Source organism: Leiobunum rupestre, chromosome 6, assembly GCF_980474605.1.
Source record: "Leiobunum rupestre chromosome 6, qqLeiRupe1.1.hap1, whole genome shotgun sequence".
In the NCBI taxonomy this organism is placed as follows: domain Eukaryota; kingdom Metazoa; phylum Arthropoda; class Arachnida; order Opiliones; family Sclerosomatidae; genus Leiobunum; species Leiobunum rupestre.
The window spans coordinates 61,443,487-61,468,410 of NC_143389.1; the positions used below are offsets into that span (position 1 = coordinate 61,443,487).

At 42.1% G+C, this 24,924-nt stretch overlaps 1 protein-coding gene across 8 annotated transcripts in view; it reads left to right on the forward strand.

The window, feature by feature from the left end:
• The window catches only part of LOC149942907 (latrophilin Cirl-like), a 282,318-nt gene that overhangs the window by 233,588 nt on the left and 23,806 nt on the right, over positions 1-24,924 (forward strand). For all 8 annotated transcript variants that reach the window (XM_090179813.1, XM_090179812.1, XM_090179817.1 and 5 more), the window contains 9 exons: positions 1,774-1,877; positions 9,682-9,873; positions 12,535-12,718; positions 16,972-17,115; positions 17,175-17,404; positions 17,473-17,522; positions 17,599-17,710; positions 19,487-19,590; positions 21,799-22,189. In XM_090179813.1, coding sequence (XP_090035939.1) covers positions 1,774-1,877; positions 9,682-9,873; positions 12,535-12,718; positions 16,972-17,115; positions 17,175-17,404; positions 17,473-17,522; positions 17,599-17,710; positions 19,487-19,590; positions 21,799-22,189 — 1,511 coding nt within the window. The remainder of the gene's footprint in view (positions 1-1,773; positions 1,878-9,681; positions 9,874-12,534; positions 12,719-16,971; positions 17,116-17,174; positions 17,405-17,472; positions 17,523-17,598; positions 17,711-19,486; positions 19,591-21,798; positions 22,190-24,924) is intronic.

Here is a 24,924-nt window from a genome sequence, read left to right on the forward strand (position 1 = left end):
GGCAATTTGGTCAGGGAAAACATGGAAATGTCAGGGAATTTAATTCCGGAAATTTTGTACGAACCCTGTAATTCTTCTTTATACATTAATTTGATAATTATTTGGGTCGTAGATTTTTATAGTACATTCTATATTTACGACATTTAACTTCATATTTATAGGTTTGTATATCAAAATAAAAATGATGGATAGAGTAGATTATTAAAATTTGCATAATTGAGCGATTGAAAAATATTCAAATATTTTAGTGACGCGTGGGTAGAGAACGCGCGAGGGAGACGAATTCGGAATGTCTATAAAAGTCTACGTAGAAAAGCGTCTAGGCGTTTTCTTATAAATACATTTTTCTCGCGGCACTCGCCCGTTTATTCGAGCCTACTTAGAAAAGCGTATATGGCTCAGCACCCCGTCGCGGAGGGATATATCGTATCAAAGCGGGATAGCAGCCGGCGTGAAAAAACTCTCCATCTACGGCTTGTATAAAAAGGTGTATCGGACACACGTTAAACTGGGTTGAGCGCGATGGCCGTCGTGGCACCGATAGTGACGGATTGCCGGCCATCCTTCATCTTCTCTTCCACACGCTATGAAATTTCGATTTTTATCTCAAAGGCCAGAGAGAAAGAAAACAGGCGCTCGCTTCCTTTTCTCGCGCGCGGATATTTGAAAAAATGAAGAGATCCCGAGTAGGCTTAGGATAAAACGGGTCTGTCCCTGCCAGGGTTACCTCGTAGTCGTCAGACGCGGACTGCACCTCTCCCTTCCGCTCTCGTAATACTCTCAGATTGTCGTCCGCCGCGACGGCTAAAGAATGAAAGGCAGGGGTTCGCGTGGCAAATTGAAGAGGGTTAACAACACGCGGGGTCCTTCGTTGGAAAGCGGGACGAATCGGCTCGAATTGATCGAATGACAGCGTCAAATACGGCCGTGACTATACGGCGAAGCCTTCGATGAAACTCTAAACGAATTCGAGATGGAATACACCCATAAATGTAATTTATATTTCGAGGGTAACTCCGTGGGTTCCTCCCTCCGTCCTGGATGCTATCAGAAACGCCCCGAGATATCACTAGGCACAATGATACCTGTCAATTCGAACACACGTAGGCGATTGACGGTCTCGCCCCTTCGTTTCCTCATCTGATCGCTCGCCGTGATAACTAAACTTATTATCACGTTAGTTACGGTTAAGAAACCCTATTTGAAGCCATCATTTTCGTTTATGAGAAATCTGTCTTTGAACTTCTCGGAAACGTTTAAGTAAAATCAAGAACGATTACCCCTCGAAGGGAGCTACGAAGGGTCGACATTCTCCGTATGACGTCGTCGTTCGACGATACCCTTTAACCTGACTATTTATTCTAAGCTCAGTTTTATTCCTACGCAAATTATACAATCATAAATCACGTATCTCGACCCGTTTCTTCTATAGCCTAACTGGGCTGTAATTTGCGGTTGGCAGGCGCGCTTAGTAGTCAATTAAGACCCGGGAAAAGGAAGAGCGTATTTATCCGCCCATTTTGCAAACAACTCTGAACGCGCAACAATCGCGTGGCTCCCGAGAAATACAAAATTTCGTTTTCGGTTTTAAAAAAACCAATGATGGGTTATTATTTTCGCGTGCGCGTAACGTGCACCTCCTTCCTAATCGTCCTTTTCAGAGATAATGGACGATAGGGAAAAACACGGCCTTATTATCTACGCCTAAACAAAGTCAATCAGATTCTCAGTTTACGGTGGTTTAACCTTCAAAGCGTATTTTTTTGGTTACAGGTCACGCCAAATGGATGTGCGGTTCGAATCCCGTCCGTTGGATGTCCGACAGTCCCGATTTGAGCCAGTGTACCTCCTACTGGGTCGACAACCTCAAGCAACGGGTGAGTGTCTCTTTTTCCCATCTATATCCCTCCAAACGCGCTCGCTTACAGCGGGAACTCTTTATTACCATTTTCCAGTGCTATTTACCACAAGCCGAACACCACCCTTTCGCGCGGTGGAGGGAACAACTAGTTAAGGCTTAAGCTTTATCCCGGCTCTCTCCGGTTTGAAAGAAAACGCTAAAAGAAAGTCTACGAAGGAACCAGTTTCTTATTAAGTTCGCGGGACAAAACGCATTCTTTTGACTGCCGCTTCTCGTAATAGGGCCTTCGCGCGTGTCTTTACAAATAGCTTTTTGTGTTTCCCAAAAATGATCCCCCACCCTCTTTCTTTTGAATTTCGCCATTTTGCTAGTGATTATATTTTGGATAGCGTGTAGGATCTACTTAGCTTGGTAACTGCTGTTGTAAGCCTACCAACAAGTTTGAAGTCAGAATACGGATGTACTTACGCTAGTGGACCGTTTTTCTTTATGCAAAAAAAACTAAGAAAAATCTTACGTAGAAGGGAAATCTGCATACCAGAAGTAACAGTCCATGAATGCAAATTGCCGTACAATTTACTAAATCGGGCTAACTATAGGCATATTCTAACGTAATTAGTAGTAGTATTTATGTAGATACAATTTCAATGTCCATAGGTGGTTCCTTTTAACGTTAAATTTCAATGTAACCTTGTTTCACGCGGAACCTATAATTAGTGAAAATTCTTTTATTCCTTGTGCTATTGAAAAACGTTACCATGGAAACAAAATCTCGTGTTCACGGGGCACGAGCCAAACTGTAGATTTCCAAAGCTAGAACCGGCTAGGATTTCAAAATCCCGTTCACTAACTTCCGCTTCTCATCTATAAAGCTGGACGTAGATAATGCGTTACCAACGCTTTTTCCTATTGAAAATAAAAACATACCACCCTTACGAAAATAGGAGTCTTATTTTAGGATGGATAATTAAGGATCAAGTCTTAGATAAGACTGAAATAAATTTATATTTTCGAAAAATCAAAATAACCACATTTATGACTAAAACAAACCTTCTGTGTGAATAATATTTGTAGACTAAATATATAACTCACAGAAGTCTTTTTATTTTAAGTCCTTAATAAGTTTTAAAATTGACTGAAGTAAAGAGAAAATATGGATGCTAATCTCCTTGTCGTGTAAGATTTGAAAAGGTCTTAAAGAAGGTTTAAATTTAAAGCCTAAAATGCGTTTTAATAAAATTATCTGCAAGTTGAAAAATAATTATTTTAGCCCTAGAAAAGCTCTGATGTTAGGTATATACAGAATTAATTTATATTGAAGTACGAATTTTAAATACCAAATAAGGTTTACTTCAAGTCTCAATTGTGGAATCGTTGTTCTGAAACATTAAAATTTAGTCTGTATTTTTAAAACATAAATAACATTCAAATATGTTTTGATTAGATCTTACGAAAATAGGAATCTTATTTTAGGATGGAACTAGGATAATTAAGAATCAAGACTTAGAGTAGACTCCAATAAACAGATATTTTCGAAACATGAAAATATAACACATGTAAGCCTACACCTAACCTCACGCGTGTAAAATATTTGTTAACTTAATATAACTCACAGTGATCGTATTAATATTTTAAATACGTCTTTATTACTACGTTTACATTCCGATTTTCATTAACTCTTAAATAAGTTTTAAATTTGACTGAAAGAAAGGGAAAATAGGGATGCAAATTTCGATATTATAGACTAATTTTTGTGTATTATCCTTTTAGATTGAAACTTTAGTAACTGCGAATAATTCAAATTAAATTTAGACCAAATCTCCTATTTTGAGATAAGATTGAGACTAATAAAACTCTACTGCAAGCTAGACAAAAACGAATCTCCAAATATTATTTTAGATTAAAACTAGAATAAATATATTAAATTTAAATGTAGGCTAAAAAGTATATAATGCAGCTTTAAATAAGTCTTAAACTCAAGCTGATTATTCTAGCCAATAAATAATCAACCAAAGTCTTAAACTCAAGCTGATTATTTCTGCCAATAAAGACTCAACCAAAGTCTCTAACTCAAGCTGATTTTTCTATCCAATAAAGACTCAACCAAAGTTTTAAACTCAAGCTGATTTTTCTATCCAATAAAGACTCAACCAAAGTCTATCGATTACAAATTATTTATGACTTTTTTTGGTTGATAAATCACTTTATGGTTCTGCAATATTGAGTCGTAAATCAGGCTATCGCGTGCTTTAATTAGATCTGATGTAAAGATGAATATGGGATTGAGACAGTTTAAAAAAGACTTCTTTAAGCTCATTTTGTTGGTGCGTGTTTAAATCTGGTTCATATCTACATTCTACAATTGTAAATAAGCCTTCTTTAAGGTCGAAATTAGGCGTGAATTAAGGTGAAAAAAGGATGAATATGGAAATGTGGCAGCTCAAAACTTGTCGTTTTTAAGTTTAAAAAAAACTAACTTCGATTTTGGTAAGGGCAGCATGGCGGCCGTAACCAAAGGTACGGCGTGACGTCATGCTGCAAAGCCCCTATTATACCCAAAGATTTTTAGAACTAGCAACTTTTATCAAAGAAACTTATGGAATATACGGTGTCACAGTTTGTCCACTTTTACCAGTTTATGTACGCGGTTTTCCCAGTAACTGGCCTATAGAATTCGGCGGAACCACAATAGGAGAACCTCGTTGACAACATATTGAATTTCCCGCCGTGAATAATAGATCCCCAACCTCGGCCCATTCATTCGCGTTTTAATTAACCCGCAAGCTGTTATGCTAATATTTGATCCAAAGCGGTTTTCCTTCTTGAAGCAGCTTTGCTTCTCAGAACGGAGGAATTCGGAAAAAAAGCTTCAACTTCATTCAACTTGGTGAAACTTCTATGCCCAAATAAATATTATGGGCCCGATTCCGCCGAAGCAATTTATATTTAAATCCTCGTACGCGAATGCATTATTCCATTCACTCTATACACGCTAACGCGGACGAAGCTCTCTTCATTTTGAAAATTTATATGGAAAAGAAGAGAATCCTGAGTGAAAAACTATACTCCCCATTTTAAATTTACTCCCCGAATTCTTGCGTATGAAATTTATATTTTCATAAAAGAAAATGGTATAACTAAAAGAAAAAAGAGAAAACCTTTTCCATATAATAAAGTTATTTTTTTCTCACTTTCGCGGGAAAATGGAAAAACAGGCTTGTACAAAAACCTGATATATTCGCACTTTTTTGTTTTAGCCCATACTGCCCATAGAAAATTATTATCTGTCTAGTAGTCGAAATTCATCACGAATATTAATTTGTTAAATATATTTTAGAGGAATGATAATAGAAAGTGGTAAAATGTTATAAAAGTATCTTAACTTATTTATGTAACGTAGAACCATAAGAATATAATGGTGTTCCGTAAGTATGACACTTTCTATTCATCACATACCTCTTGCAGCACACATTTTCCGTCCGCTTACTATCGCGTGATTCTCTAAAAAGAGATACGAATCTGAGCAATTGTTATAATAAAATAGTTTGTAGTGCTCTTATAATATATTTAATTCAGTATTAAATCTTCAAAAATTAATTTAAATAATAATTTGATGTTTAGATTTATCTATGGAATCGGTTACATTTTGTCACTAGTTTTAACGGAATATAAAAAGCAATTGCTTCGTGCTTGGAAATATAATCCAAATGTACAGTTAATATAAATTTTGCTAGGGAAGCCATTTTCGTTCTTTCCTGGGAACTTTCGGTACCGAACATATACCTCTGATCAATTATTTAATGGGTAATTATTTATAGCGATTTTATTTCGAGATAAAGTAATTCTTTCGGGAAACCAAACGAACTGGCTTTTTTACGGCTCAAATAAATCGTACGTTTCCGTAGAGCATCGCTTCGACGGCGGCCAACTTCGAGGGGATTGTTTATTATCGGCCGCTCCAGGATTAGAGTAATCTTGTAATCTCCCAAGAAAACTGAACATAAATTCTGAGCTTCGGAATTTTCTTAGAACAGGATCCGCGCGTCTAGAATGGCGGACTGGGTTCGTTGGGAAGCGATTGTAGTTTCTTGATATATATTTCCCCGGTGTATGTTTTGCGGCCTCTTGCCACGCCAGTATAATTTACGTCGCTTATCTATAGCGCTATGGAACTCTGCAAAGTTCGACAAACGCGTTTAATGGCCGTCTTCTTAGACTCGTTTTAATCGCCCTTCGGTACGTTACTTATAGGTTACGAGGCCTGCTGGGAGTAATTATTGCCACTACAAAGCTTCTAAAGGTCCGGATGGGAGGATACCTACTAAATTACGTTCATTGACGACCTTTTTGTTTGGCTGATTCGGAAGATTCGAGTACAATCACTTCAAACTTTCACTTTTTATTTTGAGAAATTTTCTTGGCGTCGGAACAAGTTTTATCTATACGAGGAACGATTTCCAACCCGCTTACTACCTCCGTCATTTAGCGTGTGAAATTTTAAACTAAAGATTTGATTTCAATCTATAAGAAATTCACTTAAAAACACTTAAAAATTGAAAATAAATAGTTGTTAATAATGCATTTCACGTGGCTTGCGAGGTACAAGCGAGCTAGGCATTTATCGTGGCGAGGTACAAGTGAGCTAGGCATTTATCGTGGCGAGGTACAAGCGAGCTAGGCATTTATCGTGGCGAGGTACGAGCGAGCTAGGCATTTATCGTGGCGAGGTACGAGCGAGCTAGGCATTTATCGTGGCGAGGTACGAGCGAGCTAGGCATTTATCGTGGCGAGGTACGAGCGAGCTAGGCATTTATCGTGGCGAGGTACGAGCGAGCTAGGCATTTCTCGTGGCGAGGCACGAGCGAGCTAGGCATTTCTCTTGGCGAGTCACGAGCGAGCTAGGCATTTCTCTTGGCGAGTCACGAGCGAGCTAGGCATTTCTCGTGGCGAGGCACGAGCGAGCTAGGCATTTCTCTTGGCGAGTCACGAGCGAGCTAGGCATTTCTCTTGGCGAGTCACGAGCGAGCTAGGCATTTCTCTGGGCGAGGCACGAGCGAGCTAGGCATTTCTCTGGGCGAGTCACGAGCGAGCTAGGCATTTCTCTGGGCGAGTCACGAGCGAGCTAGGCATTTCTCTGGGCGAGGCACGAGCGAGCTAGGCATTTCTCTGGGCGAGGCACGAGCGAGCTAGGCATTTCTCTGGGCGAGGCACGAGCGAGCTAGGCATTTCTCTGGGCGAGTCACGAGCGAGCTAGGCATTTCTCTGGGCGAGTCACGAGCGAGCTAGGCATTTCTCTGGGCGAGTCACGAGCGAGCCAGGCATTTCTCTGGGCGAGGCACGAGCGAGCTAGGCATTTCTCTGGGCGAGGCACGAGCGAGCTAGGCATTTCTCTGGGCGAGGCACGAGCGAGCTAGGCATTTCTCTGGGCGAGTCACGAGCGAGCTAGGCATTTCTCTGGGCGAGGCACGAGCGAGCTAGGCATTTCTCTGGGCGAGGCACGAGCGAGCTAGGCATTTCTCTGGGCGAGGCACGAGCGAGCTAGGCATTTCTCTGGGCGAGGCACGAGCGAGCTAGGCATTTCTCTGGGCGAGTCACGAGCGAGCTAGGCATTTCTCTGGGCGAGGCACGAGCGAGCTAGGCATTTCTCTGGGCGAGGCACGAGCGAGCTAGGCATTTCTCTGGGCGAGGCACGAGCGAGCTAGGCATTTCTCTGGGCGAGGCACGAGCGAGCTAGGCATTTCTCTGGGCGAGGCACGAGCGAGCTAGGCATTTCTCTGGGCGAGGCACGAGCGAGCTAGGCATTTCTCTGGGCGAGGCACGAGCGAGCTAGGCATTTCTCTGGGCGAGGCACGAGCGAGCTAGGCATTTCTCTGGGCGAGGCACGAGCGAGCTAGGCATTTCTCTGGGCGAGGCACGAGCGAGCTAGGCATTTCTCTGGGCGAGGCACGAGCGAGCTAGGCATTTCTCTGGGCGAGGCACGAGCGAGCTAGGCATTTCTCTGGGCGAGGCACGAGCGAGCTAGGCATTTCTCTGGGCGAGGCACGAGCGAGCTAGGCATTTCTCTGGGCGAGGCACGAGCGAGCTAGGCATTTCTCTGGGCGAGGCACGAGCGAGCTAGGCATTTCTCTGGGCGAGGCACGAGCGAGCTAGGCATTTCTCTGGGCGAGGCACGAGCGAGCTAGGCATTTCTCTGGGCGAGGCACGAGCGAGCTAGGCATTTCTCTGGGCGAGGCACGAGCGAGCTAGGCATTTCTCTGGGCGAGGCACGAGCGAGCTAGGCATTTCTCTGGGCGAGGCACGAGCGAGCTAGGCATTTCTCTGGGCGAGGCACGAGCGAGCTAGGCATTTCTCTGGGCGAGGCACGAGCGAGCTAGGCATTTCTCTGGGCGAGGCACGAGCGAGCTAGGCATTTCTCTGGGCGAGGCACGAGCGAGCTAGGCATAGATTTTTCGTGGCTAGTGGTTGGATAGCAATGTTGTTCTCGTGGCAATAACGGAAATCAGTTATTCAGTATAGACATTTTTGTTTCAGTGTTTAGCTAATCGATTCCAATGTTGCTCGAAGGTTATATCGCGAAAGCCTAAATATTGACTTGCAGATTCGTGGTGTTTAAACTGCTTAATATATCTTGAAGATCGATCTTTGGCTCTCTTTTGAAATTCTAAATCGACGTGTTTACGTCTGTGGTCGTATAGTGTCCTAAAGTAACCCCTGCCACCCATTGAAAATTATTTTCTCGACCTAAAAGTATACCTTGGAATTTGAACGTCGACGGGCTGTCGCTCAAAACGTACGAGTACTTCACTATATTCGGACTGATCAGTCTTCATCCGCGTTTTGGTTATAGTGATCTCTCCCGTTTCCTCGGATCGAGGTGCCTCGAGTTTCACAGAGGTGCCTTTGGCCATATCGTTTTTGCATTCCGTCGCTTCGGAGAGCTTTCACTCCCCTCTTTTAGCGACTCCCCTCTCTTCTCCATTTTCAAAATCGAGAACGCGATGCGGGATGAAAAGAATCTGCTGGAGGACGTTTTTTCCGCTTAAGTCAGGGTGGGATGGACGGCTGGTCGCCCTCGAAGTCGGAATTCTTTTAAGCCTCCGCGTGGGTCGCCAGCGAAAAGGTCCTTCGAGAAAGAGTAAAAGGGTTCGGAAAGAAGTAAATTTCGAGTGATCGATTAGAATCCGAAACCTAGTTTTCCACTTTGGCGTTCCCCTTCCGAGACCCCGTTTCCACCTCGAAAACTATGATAATACCCGAATGTCGTCGCCTCGATCATTCGCGAACAAACTTCACTCGTTCCTCGCCTTCGACTTAACCGCTTGTTAACCCTAGCTCCGAAAGGGAGGATAACGGGCGCATTTTCCGCTGCCACCGCGAGTTTTCGACGGTAACCTTGAGTATTTCGGATAAATCTGTGCTTTCTTTCACTCTTTAGAGTTATTTCGGGGCTAAAGGGGGCACGTCCCTTTCTGGGTTTCGTGTTACCGCGATGATTTCACCCGACTAAGAACCAGTGAGGCATATTTTATTCATTGGGTTTTGGGAATTTTGTTTTGGTAACGCTTGATGTATCGTCTTTCGAAAGAAACTAATGAAGTTCCTTCCTTAACATTCCCCTTGAGATTATTATTTCTCTAATCAGAGTTCCTACTGAATTTAGTCTCTATTCTATGTTTAGGGAAGATAAATAAACCTTGATTGAAGTTAATTTTTCATGCTTATTTAAAAAACATATTTATTAATTTTATACGTAAATAGGTCAATTTTACACTACTGCAAATGTCGTTTAATTATTAAAAATTATTGATGTCCAATTCTAGGTGGAAGGAGGAGACAGCGTGGTCAGCATCGCGGCCGAGTTGGCTCAGCTGAGCAGGACGAAAGCGCTTCACGGCGGTGACGTCCTGAAAACGAGTGACATGTTGAATCATATCGTTGGAAAAATGACGGAGAAACTGCAGGACTTCAACGACGAGACGCAACGCCATAAAGTTGTCCAAGAACTACTCGAGGTAAGAAGAAGATTGCTCCAATTCGATGAGTACCGTCCATCGTCATTCGCGGAAAAGCGATACATCATCTCGCGAGCCGCTCTTGTACTTTTACCCTCTTCGTTTTTCGCTTGTCGCCGGAAAAGGTTGAGTTTTCCTTTTCGTAGCTTCCTTTTTGACCCCTGCCAGCTGTCCGTACCCTCCAATGAGACCGGATTTCTACGGCCAAGATATTGCGAACAGCGACTATTAAATCTTCTTACTACGTTATTAGCAGTCGCCAAATTACTAGGGAGAACCAGTAGTAATAAACCCTTGTTGATATAGTGTTTGAAGAGTTCCTTCCTCCGTAATTTCGAGTTTCTCCGAGTTGGATTCGTGACCGAACGCCGTACATTCCACTTTTACAACTGGCCAAGAGCGAGAAACGCAAGGAAGCGATTGTTTTACGCGACTCGAAGTCCATCGCTTTTACGTTACTTAAAAGGGTTGTACGCGCTAATTATCTTTATACAGCTTTAGGAGTACGCTTCCCCTTGAATTTATTAAAATTCTTCCTTTTCCGCCAAGGGTCGCTGTTGTCGATAACGGGTTACAGCGTGGAAAAGGTCGATCTTAAAACTGCAGTCGAAAAGTAATTTTCCTAACAAACCTTTAAGCCCCATTAGTTAGCTCTCCCATTACTAACCTCATTTCACCCAGACCGGCTTATTGAAGCGTTTCGTAAAATTCCGCCTAAACTATAACCCGCTCTCAATGACGCGTCTTTGGAGGATCGGGCGCCTACGTACAGTCAACCTTTTTCTTTTTAATTCAATTTGTGTCTGTCTGAGATTTTCACGAGAGAGGGGACGAGATCCTGTTGTCTCCGGGGTCGTGTATAAGCGTCTCGATTTTGAACTTGTAAGTATTGCTAAATCGTGACGCTTGTTATAAGTAAGCTAGACATTTCCAGGAAGCGACGGAATGGTCGGAAATTATCGTCATTGGGGTTGAAAGGGGGCATTACTATCCGGATGCGAGACGATATTAAAAACCTCATTCTTAAATCCAAAACATATTCTGATGTTTATCGTTACTGGCCGCTCTTTTAATAGAAAAAAAACAGGTGAGCCGCCGCTTTATTACATAGGCTTCGGAATTTACGGCGCAATATTTTCGCAATTCTCTACCAGCAACAATAACCCAGTCCCGTAGTAAGCGTTAGTAGAGAATTATTCTCGATTTTTCCTTTCATCTACGCTCGAAAAAGGTCAGTGACTTGAAAGCGCCGTGAATGTGAGAAAGAAGTATAGTCTGCCAGCGTTAATAAGAACGGTTGGTCCGCGGCACCAAAAATAAATCGGAGGTTTGTTTTAGGCTCTCCCTCCCTCCCTCCCTTCTTTCTCGTTTCTTAATTGGCATAAACGTACACCCGTTCTTGGAAGCTGAAGAAATATGTTTTGGAGAGACAAGCGTGGAGGGGGTTGGGGGCTGAATTAAGTCGGAAAGGATTGGCCCGACCAAAATCAAATCCGCTCGATTTCGTATTCAACGAGCCGAATGTAATTGCTCGTGCCGAGTTTTGGAATGGGGTGCCAGAGGAGAACTGGCGGATGAGGTACACTCTTTCGTTTTTCGGTTCCGCAGCCGCTTGATATTTACGACGACCAACTTCTTAAGAGGTGTATAATTTGGGGGTAACGAAGCCCTCTGAGAGATGGCGGGGTTTAATGGGGTAAGCGAATCCGACCCTCCCCGCATTTTCTTTACTAATAACTTTTCGCCATCCTCTCCCGTCTGATATCGTCCGTGTTCGGCAAATTTGCGCCCTTCGCACTCGCGCCGTAGCTAGGTCTACTGCTTTCGTGTTTTATATTAGTCGCTGTTTTTATCGCCCTGCTGTCTCGAACGGAGTTTTGAATAGTTCTTGGTCTGCTCCGTATAAACTTAATTTGACCAAGAAGAAATGTTTTAGGAAATTTAATTTAATTAAGAAGGCTGTTCGCCTTGTCTAATGGTTTTGAATAAGCTCCTTATTTTCAAGACGTCAGCCACCCATTTTGTCGAACAAATTTTGGGTAGAACTATTAATTTTAATTTTCCCGCCGAATAGGTTATTGAATTTTTATCCAAAATTATTTTAAATAAAATGCTGGAAAGACGAAACAATTCTTATCGAAAATACACGTGGCCTAAAATAGGAGGCACCCGCAATCCGAATTAACGATTAACGTGCCTCATAGACCAACTTCCGATTTCGGCATGAAACCGGAAGTTGGTCTATGAGGTACGTTAATCCCCGCTCATTACAGCAGCCAAGTTGAGATAATTCGCGATAGGAGCTAGAGCCGCGTAATCGCGGTTGTCAAGGATAAGCTCTATTCCGTCTCAAATCCACGCGCTTTCGAACCCATACACGCGGTTTAAATAGATGCGATAACGCCACACGTCCTATTCGACCCGCCGCGAGCTATTCCAAGCGATCTCCGCAACGCGTCGGTCAATTAACGAAATCGCAAAAACATTTCCCGCCTCGTGTATACTTCCTGGTTGCGAGAGATGGCGAGCGGAGTTAGTCTTTGAGGAGCTGAACGAAACCGCGGGAGGCTTCCGGAATCCAAACCATTCCTCCCTTTACTAATTTCTATTGTTATTTTCATCCGATATCTTACGTCGTTCTTTTTGTTTTACCTCCCGCAGTCTGTCTTGCACGTTTGCAGTAACGTTCTGGACGACAACCAATATCAAGCCTGGCTCGATCTGCCACGACCCCGCCAGAGACTGGTGGCTTCGGCCCTCCTCGAAGGCCTCGAAAGGAGCAGTTGGCTGGTGGCCAGTAGTCAGCGCAATAGATACCACTTCAGCAGAGCTCTCGGCAACGTTCGTGAGTATATTTGTTTTGGAACAATTTCTCTCATTCATTCGCGATACCGTGCCTCGTAGAAAAAGTCGCTCGGAGGCCTGTCCGCGATCGCGACCACGTAGACCGTACCCTCTTTCTCCTCGTTTCGTTGGGCTGCCAAGCTTCGCCGGAATGTGGGGTTTTTCTTTGGTCGAATGGAGCCGCCGGTGTAAAAGCCGCGAATCTGGTGAACAATAGGGACGGATAAAATAATGTCCTCCCCAAATGCGCCGTTATTTTTAGATTCCCCGACAGTGCCGCTCTCGTCGCAAAATTCTCGGAAGCTTTTGCCTTTCCACCAATATTTAGTAGTTTCTAAAGAGCCTTTACTCTAAAAGATCCTAAAACAGATAATTTGCAATTCCTTTCTACTCGAATTTTAATTCGAATTCCGTTTGTTTCGTGAGCACTCTTCTAAGTAAATATTTGTCGGTGCGCTTTATAGTAGCGGCGGCTAAAGCCTATGAGATTTATTGAGCAGTTTAACATTCAATGGTAACTATAATTTATTCAAGAGACTAGAACAATATCAAAGTACACTATTGAATTGATTAAAAATTAAAAACCATGTATATAATTTATTAAATCCCGTAGAATCGCGTCAATATATTAAAAGATTTCTCGAATATAGAGAAACTCATTACGATTTAAAAAAAACCACGAAAAAAGACGAATTGTTTATAAATTTTTCCGAATGTTTATGTCAATATCTCATTGCCGTATTACGTCTTATCCTGTCATTTAACGAAAACGTTTAATTTTTTTACGAGAAGGCTCATTTTTAAACATTAAACTGTCTCCTTTTTAGCGCGCTATAAACCTTTTGACGCTTCTTTAATACGAGCTTTAATACCTTTGGTCGACGGTTTAGAAAAAACCGCGAAATGAAACGATATTTTGAGTGAGAGCCGCGGGCTCTGTATCTTTATAATGCGTCAAAAGAGCGATAAATCTAGCGTTTAAGTGGATTCGAGCACGAAACGCGTCTAGTATCTCTCTGAAATAGTGAAAACCCTCAACCGGCGGCGCCAAACTATTAAAAGGATTGCATTTATAGAGAGCACGTCCTATCTGATCTCCGCGACGACGAGGAGCTGCGAATGAAAGAGCGCTGGCCCTTCTTCAAATTGATGTTCGCTTTTTGCCCTTATCAAAATTATTCGTCTAATCCCGAGGATCAGAGATCTTGTTGATGGATCGCCACCGCGCGGATCGCGTCGTGTTTTCTTGCCATCATCTCCATCCATATCTCTTTGACTCTTTCTTCGTCTTCCGCGTACCTTGTTGCTCCTACTCTATAGTACCAATCTCTCCCATCTTTCTGCCTCTCGCTCAGACTCTCTCATTTTTACTTCCAAAACGAAACTTGCTTTCTCAAAGTTATCATCTGATAGGGTTTGGCAGATTGGACTATAATTTCGCGTTCACTTTTCCATATTTCACTGTCCTCTTATGGTAGATGACATCAGTGTTCTGGTACATCTACGTTGAGTTTGCAAGTTATCTCCCCACAGGTGTAAGGGGTTTTCCTCTTTCCATAAAATCTTGTAGAGGTTGACGGTAATAGTTATTGTAGGGCTCACGTGGCATGAAGGGCTTGCCACCACCTTTCTACGCGTTGTAACCCGGTCACCTGTTTAAAGGCATTAGAAGTCGCTAGATGACTTGCGCCTAAGGTAGTGCCTCGGGTATTAGCCTAGCTGATAAAAACTTGCTGATGTTAATGGTAATAGTAAGTGTAGGAAGCTGTTGGCTCGCGTGGCATGAAGGGCTTGCCACCACAATTCCTACTCATTGTAACCCGGCCACTTAAATTAAAGGATTTAAAAGTCGCTTGATGACTTCTTAAGCTTAAGTTGGTGCCTTTGGTATTAGCCTAGCTACTTATTATTATTATTACATCTCGTCTTTAGTACAAGTACTCAATTGACACCATAGTCATCTTCCCGATTAATTTATTAGCAGTTTTTTCTCTGTTGTTTTTTCATGATAAAACAATAGCAAACACTCGGTTTGTATGTCGCGAACGAAAACCGATCGGAGAAAGATATATAAATATATATTTTTGTACGGTAGGTGGTTTCGCCGGGCGCGGACCGGTTTGTTGAGCTTAAGTTTGGTTTCGAATGATAACGTGGCTTTATCGGCTTGTTTCATATGGGAAAGTTGAATAATTCGCTTTCAGGAATCGTTTAAGTCGCTCGTTCTTGGCATCGCTGGCGAAGAGGCATCCGTAACCTTTGGCGCGCCATGCGTCACGCAATCTGCCTCCTCGAGCGTGTGGCTCTCCTCTCTCTCGCTCTCATTCTGCGTATCTTAGTTAGTGGAAGAGCGAAAGTCGTGGTCTATTTCGGGGTTGGCCTATGACGTCTTTCCTTCCATCCAACCTCCTCTTTATCCTCTCGCTCTTAATAAAACTAGAGACGTCTTCGCGTAAAACAAAAAGTTTTTTTTTTATATCCGGGGCTTTAAAGACATTCTGCTAAGATAGGCACCTTCGTTGAGATAATTTTAGTGCGGTAAACAATGTGCAAGTACGAGCATTGTGATCGGTGTTTAAATATAACGCTAACGTTGTGCGTCATCAAACGGTTTACACGTTATTTAAAAGATTAATTGAATTCTATTAATGGGCTAATTAATGTTATAGGTTGAGTACGAATCATTTAGTGAAACTTACCTAATGGCGCATTGTTAACAAATTGTTTAATAGTTCGATTAATTTCAATCACGCTCAAATTGCTTCAAGTTCCTTTCAGTCTCGCTTTATTGTACGAGCCAATTAAGCGCGCAATAATTCCTCAATAGTTTAAGGTTGCCCTTTTCAAAGCGCGGTTGAAACGATTGCAAATTAAATCATAAAACTGGATATTGTATTTAAGAAACTACGAATCTGATCCAAATCTATCCAATCCAGTAAAAAAAAACAGTATATTGTACTTAAAATATAGCGAGTATTGATTTAAATATAAATTTTTCAAATAATAATAAATCATAATCAGCTAGGCAAATACCCCAGGCCTAAATCATCAAGCGACTTTTAAAGTCATTAATTCAGGTGGCCGGGTTACAAATGCTTAGGAGGGTGGTGGCAAGCCCTTCATGCCACGCGAGCCAACAGCTCCCTACACTAACTATTACTAATTAAAGCCTATTTTTTCGACAAACGCGTAAGACGAAGTTTTCCCAATTATTATGCTTGATATACGGAGACCGATAAAAATATCGTAATTACCAAAATAATAAAATTATTTATAATATCAATCATTTTGACCACGTCATTGCCCCCGTATATCTACGAACCACCACTCTGGTTTCTTTGTGACGCTATTGAAAATGCTAACCTTTGAAATCAGTATTTTATAAGAAAGGTTCGGTAAGAGAACGCTTTGGTTTTAAGACTACGGAATCAGTTTTAAAAGGGCGCGAAATGGCGACGAAAATAAGAGTTTATCCGAATGTCTGTCGTTGTTAGGTTTCCTTTTTTTTTGCGTTCGCTCTCGAGTAACGTTAATTAAGCGACTTTTCTCAGTCAAGCGTCGGAATTCGGAACAACCGGGAATTTCTTCTTCTCGGGGCGAAACTATTAAGAATTCCCGTCGTCGTGCCATTGTTTCTCTCTCTGTCTATCTTCCCGCGCGATGTCTCTCGTTTCCTCGTGTTCCAGAAAGATTCTCTCTCCTGGAAGAGGCTCGGCTGGATGACGGCAACCGCGCGGGAAGACGAAGCCTGTCTTTGGAATCTAAATTTAGGCTCGGCTCCGGACTGCTTAATTAGTCCGAGAGAAGACCCTCCCCGAAAGCTTTCAACGACTTTCGCCGACGAACTCGGCTCGATGATTTATAAGCGAGAGAGTGAGAGAGGGTACGCCAGCTACTAGTCGCTGCCGCGAAACGAAAACAATCGCCTTGAAAAATCATTTTCCCTTTGTCTTATTCCCCGCTCGCGCTTTCCGGGGACATAACTGTCTCGCGTCGAAAGACAAGGAGTGCCAGTCCTCCTTCGATTTTTCTCTCGCCCGACAACCACTTGTCATTTTGTTTTACTGTTGGAATAAAAGTTGGCTTATAACTCGACTAACGCCTAAAACTATTGACATCTCTGGAAAACAATGGAAATGATGTATAGGCCTAAGCGATACTTTTTTGTACCAAAAATATGCCGCCAACAAAATCGGTCGTTTAACCTAAATGTATTTCTAAACTAAATTATTATTTTTCATCTTGTTGTTAAAGTGGTTTCCGTTCGTTTACTGGAAGCGTGGGCAGTGTCCGAGGTTTCGTTTCCGGTCCCTGAAGACACCAACGGAACGTCCTGGACTAGAATGGAAGATTCGTTAGTCCTTCCCGCCCAGGCTGCTCTTGGATCTTCTTCGGACGGTACGCTTCGACGACATTTTCGTCACTTAACTCACTAATACGATTTATTTATTTGTTAGGCGTGGTGAAAGTTGTATTTATGGCGTTCAATAAAATACACGACTTTTTGGGCTACCACGGCCATCTGGACAATGGTCATTTCGTAACGGGCAGAAGCAACGGCGACTCTGGTGATGGCCATGGAAACAGTTCTTTCATCGTCAACTCTCGAGTGTTATCAGCCTCAGTCAACGGCTATCACGTCGTCAGGCTTCTGGAGCCGGTCATCGTCACCTTGAGACATCTACAAGTAATTTGAGAATCTCGTCCTCCGTCATCATTTCAGTTTAATATAAATCATATTTTTTTATATCGTAGGAGGACAACGTTTCCAATCCGCAGTGTGTTTTCTGGGACATCAACGCCAGGTAATGACCCCTTTTATTCCCAATCGATTTAATATTAAATCGCAGATTAATAACAATTTTCGCCTTTCATTGGCAGGACCTGGTCCGGAAGCGGTTGCTGGGTTCGCGGTTTCAACATCACTCACACGACCTGCGCTTGTAACCATCTGACTAATTTCGCGTTGGTCATGGAGGTCTCGGCATCTCAGGTGCGTTTCTACAAATATACGAGTAAACCGCGACTGTACTCGTCATTACGGTCGGATAATTGCAAATCCGCGTATGCAAATGAGACCCCTTTCGTAATACGTCGTGATATGAAAGTAGCGACCGGGCTTTGATATTTCCCGGCGGCAGAAATTATAATTACGCGGGAGCAATAACTTGGCATTATGAAACTTCTAAATGAAAACCCTAACGATTTCGCGCGTGTAACTCGGTGAAGGGATGTCTATGGAAAAAACTAAGTGGTTTGACCCTTAAAGGTCTTCTTACCCCAGTCAGTCACGACTAAGGCGATGCTTGGGAAAGCCTTCGTAACAAAAGAGCCGTAGTATGGGAATTCTCGTTACTCGTTTTTTGCTGAAATAAATGATGTCCTTAGGCTCGGATTTTCATCTACCACGATGAAGTTCCATTTACTAAATTCGTTGGCGCAATAATATTGTTTATTAAATTTTATTAGTTTATTGAGATTGTGTTTGTAATACGGTACGAAACAATACTGGTAAACAGCGCTTTATGTTCCTCGCGAAAGTATTAAAGCGAGGAGTTTGGGTCGATTGGCGGCGTGACGCACGATCTCGTCTGGATCACGTACGCTTCGTCTTCCTACGATGCCAAAAAAATTTACCTCTCTCTCTCTCTCTCTCTCTCTCTTTTTGAAAAGATGTCTTGTTTAATGCTAAGAAACCGTAACCGTCGTAACGTTTCGATTATACCGCGACACGGAACCCACCCCTGGTCCTCGCAGCCCCGTCTTTCTCTCTGATCACGGAGAAATAATATTCCCAACCAGAACTTGTGTCCTGGAATATTTCCCCGCCAGGGTTGTTAGTTTTCTTCCTTTTTCTCGCGAGCCATATTTTCCCCCCTCTAGATTTATACGTGGGCCGACAAAAGTTACGAAAGGTTAAAGGCGAAAATCCTTAGATTCTTCCAGAGAGAAAAAAAGACACGCAAAGAAATATTTCTCGCAATATTTTCAACAGAGACGTGGTTATTATTGAAAGACAACCATTTTTCGCTGTTTTCATTGTACAGATTCGTGGGTGTGAAAATGGACGAGGTCATTAATTTAAGCGAGTCTTTTTCTTAGCCAGCTCCCTGGTCCGGGTCAAGTTGGACGCCATCCTATTTGTATCACTCGAACTCGCCGGTTATGAACTACCACCCAGGAATATAGTCTTAAAGAGACGCGGTCTACTGGTTATGACGCCTGTGACTCAAACTTATTAAACGTCACGTGTTTACATTCCAGCTTACGAACTCTTAAACGGCGGGTCCTCTTGGCTGTGGAATATTGTTTTGGTTCCATTTCAACTCGCAGCCAAGTTTTGGAATAACACGTCGTGGATCTCTTTTTACTCGTGGCTCGGTAATTTATCTAGGTAGTGGCTAGAGAGAGAAGGTAAATTTTTAGGCAAAGTGGAACCACTACCTCAGTCGCTTGATCGGGGACCAAAGCCGCCGCGCGGGACTTAAATTACCCATCCGACCAAGTGGGGTCGAAACACCTCCGTAAAGAATTCAAATTTTAGCGGAACTTTAGGAAGACATCCGCCCACCGCTAATTTTAGTTCTCTCCCTCTTCTTCCCCGCGAAGAAATCTCGGAAAGGTTTAGAGCGTCTCTCTCTAAAGAGCCTTATCGTCCTCCCGGGTCACACTAGGCGTCGCTGCCTCCTTTATAGTCAGTCTTGCCAGCCTTTTTATATTCTGGAACGGCTTTTACGCTGTAATATAATTGGATTGTTTTCCCCCGCAGGTGAAGAACCCGATGTTGTTGACCCTTCACCTAGTGACCACGGTGGGATGCGCGATCGCCATCGTCTTCCTGCTCTTGACCGCGCTGGTCCTCCTACTTTGCAGGTGAGATTTTAGAATTCTTTGGCTGAAGTTTTGGGTCATGAAGGCCAGAAACACCCGACATCGGTTACCAAAAACAAATACACTCTTGTCTAGGGGGTCAACAAACTTTATAAAATTGACCTCTCAAGGTTACCGCAAATGGGGTTTTATATTAGATCTAAACTTTGCAAATTGTGTCGTATAAAACATTTTCTTTATTATTTAATGATCATATATTCTGACACTTCAAGGATTAATAGTAAATGTAAAACATGATGTTTGTTAGTGTAGATAATTCTTTTTGAAATACAAAATAAATCTTATTGAAGTGTGGTAATGTTGTTAATGAAGAAATATAAGTCATCACAATTAGACCCTACAACCTCAGCGCAAAATGGATGCGATGTTTGGGAGGTATCCTTTACGAATGAGCCCCCAATTTCTTATTTTTATCGTCGAATCGTTTTGCCCTTGTCTCTCTTTTTCCGTGTGGCGCTTTTCGGGGCGCAAATGGTCAACACCCGCTTTAATAACACAGTCACGGATCGCATTTCAAAGCCTAGCACGCGGCATCTGAGCTCTCTCTCCTTCCCTGCCACAGTGTTGGGACGAACAGAAGAAGGGAAAATTCTTTTTTCTTATCCCCGAGCTAGGCTTTTTTTTTCTTTTAAGTTGGCTGTTGCAGCTTCCCCCCTTCAAGTCTTGATGAATTCAACTTTATGCAAAGATGAGTCGCGCGTGCTCGGAATCGTGTCGGTCGCCGTGCCACCACCCCCCACCCGTTCTAGACGTTGCCCTCCCCGCTGTATCCGTAACAATTATCCGTAAAATCTTTTAGATTGGCGTAATTGCGATTAATTAACCTGGAATCAACACGAATTTAACCCCGTCGCCGAGAAAAAGGTGAACTTCGTATTTTCTCATTTCTTTCTGATGCAATTATTTTATAAGAAAGTCCTCTTGTTTTATTCCAGTTCCGGTTTTATCCATTAATTTGCGAAATATAGGTATTACGTCACTCTAATATCACGAAATATTTAAATAATTACCACGGGGTTCGGTTAGCAATTTTTGGTTCTCTGTTTTAGAGGTACGTGTATGACGCCAGCGCCGTTTGGTTAAGTCAAGATTGGTACTTGGACTTGACCTTAGTGAGCTATGACGTCAACTTAGGCTTTTCCCTTCGTTTTAAAAATTTCCATTATCTTTAAGCGGGTAAATGGCTGTCTGATTTGTCTCATAATCTTGAGCATTTTTTTAACCACTTATTGGTATCTTGCGGAATATCACATTTTATCTTACCGAAACGTTTTTATAACTAACCTCAATTCCGGTCATAGTAGGCCAAAAGCTAATGTTTACCGGTTACACTTTCTAACCTCTTATGGCCTTCATCTGATGTTTCTTTGATCGAACTTCTGGGTTAGTTTAGCTTCTTCTTTACTGGTTTGAGGAGGTTACCTAAAACTGGCCGCAAAGCCGTTAGTTGCAGCTTCATCTGGAGAACCTCTACCATCGGCCGAACTGTCAGTTGAGCCGGGATACCTCCACCGTGAAGGATATAACTAGATCCCTTAGCTTAAAGCGGCCAGCTTTCAGAGTGACTGCTAGAGAGCGATTGAGGTGGCTTTCCTTTTTTGGTCGGAGCCTCAATTTCCTCGCTAGTAATCGATTCTTTTCGCTCAGAACGTTAGCTAAACAGTCCCCCCCACCCCCCCCCCCTTCGATAGCCCAAAGAAAAAATTAGCCGATAATCCTTTAAAAAAAGGGTGAGTGAAAAAAATCGGATATCGACTTGGTTTTTTATATCGCTAGAAGATTTTAAGATTCACCTCTGTGCTTTTTGGAGCGAAAACTTAATGTCATACATTTGAAATTAGACTTTGATCGATTTATTAAGCATTTTTGCAATTTTACACTGTTTTTTGCGCGTTTTGTCTGTTGATTTAGCTACGGTCAGGAAAAGTCAGGGAATTTTTAAATGGTTCTATTTCGAGGAATTACAAAAACTGGGGAATTATTTTTGGTTTGCGGATAGAAAATGTTTATTTAAAAATATAGGTTCAAAATTGGAAAATGTTAGAATGGTCAAGGAAACGTTTGGCCAATGGTCAGGGAAAGTCAGGGAATTTGAATCTGAATTGCGGAAACCCTGTGATACATACCTCAATACGAGTTAAATTTATATGGCGATTGTGATGTTAATGTATTATTTCTTTCCGTTTATAGGGGCGTCAAAGGTGACAGGGCTACCATCCACAAGCACTTGGTGGTGTGTCTGCTACTGGCCGAAGCCGTATACGTGGCTGGCATTCACCAGACTTCGGCGACAGTCCTGTGTTCCGTGGTGGCTGGTATCCTACATTATTTGCTGACCGTCGTCTTCGCTTGGTTGCTGATGGAATGCTTCGACTTGTACGCGACCGTGTCGGAGCTGTTCCCGATCGAGAAAGACAGATGTCGTTGGTACGCCTTGCTCTCCTACGGCATTCCGGCTGGAATCGTCGCCATCTCTTCCGCCGTCGACCCGTCCAGTTACGGAACGCCCAATTATTGCTGGATCAACGTCAGCAATTACTATATCTTCAGCTTTGTTGGACCCGCCATGATGGCGATCCTGGTGAGTACCCTTTTTTTCAATCTAAACATTTCGTCGATGTCGTCCAAAAATTGGTTAAGCTTACCTTAAGCTTACATGAATTCTTACAAATAATACAATTAGTTAGTGTAAGCTAGAAGCAACAAATACAAGGAGAACGCAGCTAGCCTTGAAACACGCTAACGCAGTGTTGTGTACAAATTACATTGGAAGAGCCTTTACGCTGAACGTTTTCCTGGAAGGGGGAAGACAATTTCCGAATTTTCCCCTTCCGACGGCAGCAGGCGCTAAAGCGTCAAACCAATGAAAAATGCACGATTTTTGACAGGTTGCGTTCTCCTTGTGTGGGGTGCTGTGTTTGTTGCTTTTAGGTGTATAAGTGTGCATTCCTACCAAATATTCGAAATATATCGAATATTTCACGAATAATTTTAAATTATATTTCTACCAAAATGTTTAAATCGTCGACGTTATTTCTCGCTTGTCGAAACCCGTACGGTATTTTATAATTTGCAATTTTAGTCACGACGTGTCGCGTCACTCTTAACCAGATGGAAGGGGGGGGGGGGAGTTGGGGGAATTTGCGAGATCTCGAAGTAGGCATACAAGACCATATAATTCTTGGCGAATTCTGCTAGGCAGTTTTAAGCATTCGCAAAAGTTGGTAGCACTTCAACTCTTGACTTTTCAATTTAAAAATTCATTTTAAGAAGTCGTGACTGTATATTTAATAAGGAAGAGAGCTTTCGGCTGAGGCTGACTAGAGCCGGGTTCGCGCCGGACCATTTGTGTTGGTTTTGTATATCGTATCGCTTATCTGAGAGCGCTGAGGAAGGCAAAACTGAAAATGAGAAAATAGATAAAACACGGATATTTGGTCCCGTCCGAACCGGGCTTCGGCGATGGAGGAATACAATTTCCCCATCATTGTAGTTTTAGTTTTACGCGACGGCCTCCGTCTTGACGGCGAATTAGGGCCGACCTGTTATTTCGTGTTACTCCGACGGACAGCTAATTTTCGGTCTCGTTCTTAGTAATTTTCTCATACTCTTGTTTTTTCACGCGTAAGATCCGCTACCGGCAAGGTATTGTCTGGCCCTTAAATCATTGCAGTATCGAAAGAATGCAAATAAAATACGAGAGAGGCTTATCGATCATTTTTAAACCCTTCTTTTGTTGGCTTTCAAGTTGATAGTCGCGGGTAGCGCTCGTCGATCTGATACGAAGTATTTATATTAAATAAATATTTCCATACTGCCTAGACATACTCCGGAACTGTACTACCGCGTTCGTAATTATGATTGAAAAGCGTACGCAATGGCGCTATTTTCCTTACTATTTCAACGCCATATTGGCCCTTGTGAGAAGTAATTGAAAACGGCGACCCCCTGCGGATTGGCGCATGGTTACGATAGTTTTGAATTACTTACCAAAACACTAAAATGTCTTTCCTATTGGAATTTTGAAACACATTTTAAGTAAATACTGAAAAAATAATAAATGTGATAGAAAAAAATTAAAGTTTAAAATTATTTGACTATTGTAATAAGGGTTTTTATTAGGAAGATGTTCCTATAAATTCCTATATTTTCTGTGTTAATTTCTTATAATTCCTATAATTATTATATTTATTATATAATTATTTAAAAAATAATCAACGGGAGCCCTGTGATTATCTCCAAGTATGAATACATTCTTGGTAAAAGATGAAAAGTGTTTAATTTACTTTTCATACATTAACGAATTCCAGTACTGCTAAAATTTCTAATTTTTCGAGCCCTATAAATTGTAAGCACGTTGATACATTTATCTGACATTCTATCTATAAAGCGACACAAGTTTATAATTTCCACCCACGCGTGTAATCCGTCGTTCTCTCGAGCTTATGTTTAGAAAAAAAAGCGAGCAATTTCTGTTTTTTTTAATACCTTACACCGATTTGAAAGAGGAAAAGAAATATTATAATTTTTTCCCTCCTCTTAAAATGAGTAAAATTGCCTACGGATACGTCGCGAGCGGGGTTCCGCTCTCCAGTTATTTAAATCTTCGCCGTCTGCTACAGACATTGCGGTTCATTAAAAATTGGAAAACTAAAAGAGAGTCTGAGAAAAACGAGTGAAAAAAATAAGCCGGTTGAAATGAAGCTAGAACTTACGATGTATCGTAAATTTTCAGTCGCGGCAGCCCGCGTGCAACGCCGTCTAACGGGGAATTCTTCCAAAAAAAAGCAATTTTGTACTTTGGGAAAATAGGAGTCTAGAAAACGCCCCCTAGCGTTTAGGTTTTTTCGCCTTCTCCAGCTCTTCCCCTCTATACAATCTGGTTTTATATTAAGAGCCCACATTTCTCCATATATTCGGTGGGCCGACTAAAACGTTCCTATCTTTTGAGCAGCCGCGATATTTCTGAATTTATGTGAGAAACGTAAACGCGAGCTTACGTTTCTTGTCTGTGACCGTTTCTTTTAAATTTCTCGCCATAGCCAGAAGGAGAGAGAGAGAGAGAGACTTGTGAATTATATTTTTATTTCTACGCTTTCTAATATAAGTTATTGCGACTTGTTTTTATCGAAAGCTATTTATCTATCTTGCTTTGCAAAGTTTAAATTGACCTTAGCGTTGTAATGGACTCTAAGAATGAATCACGTTTAAATAAGTTAACGAGTGATCAAATATCTTAATATGACTCCAAAAGTAAATAAAAAATAATTTGAATTTGAATTAATTGGAATCTATTTCACTGAGACATTTCTTCCG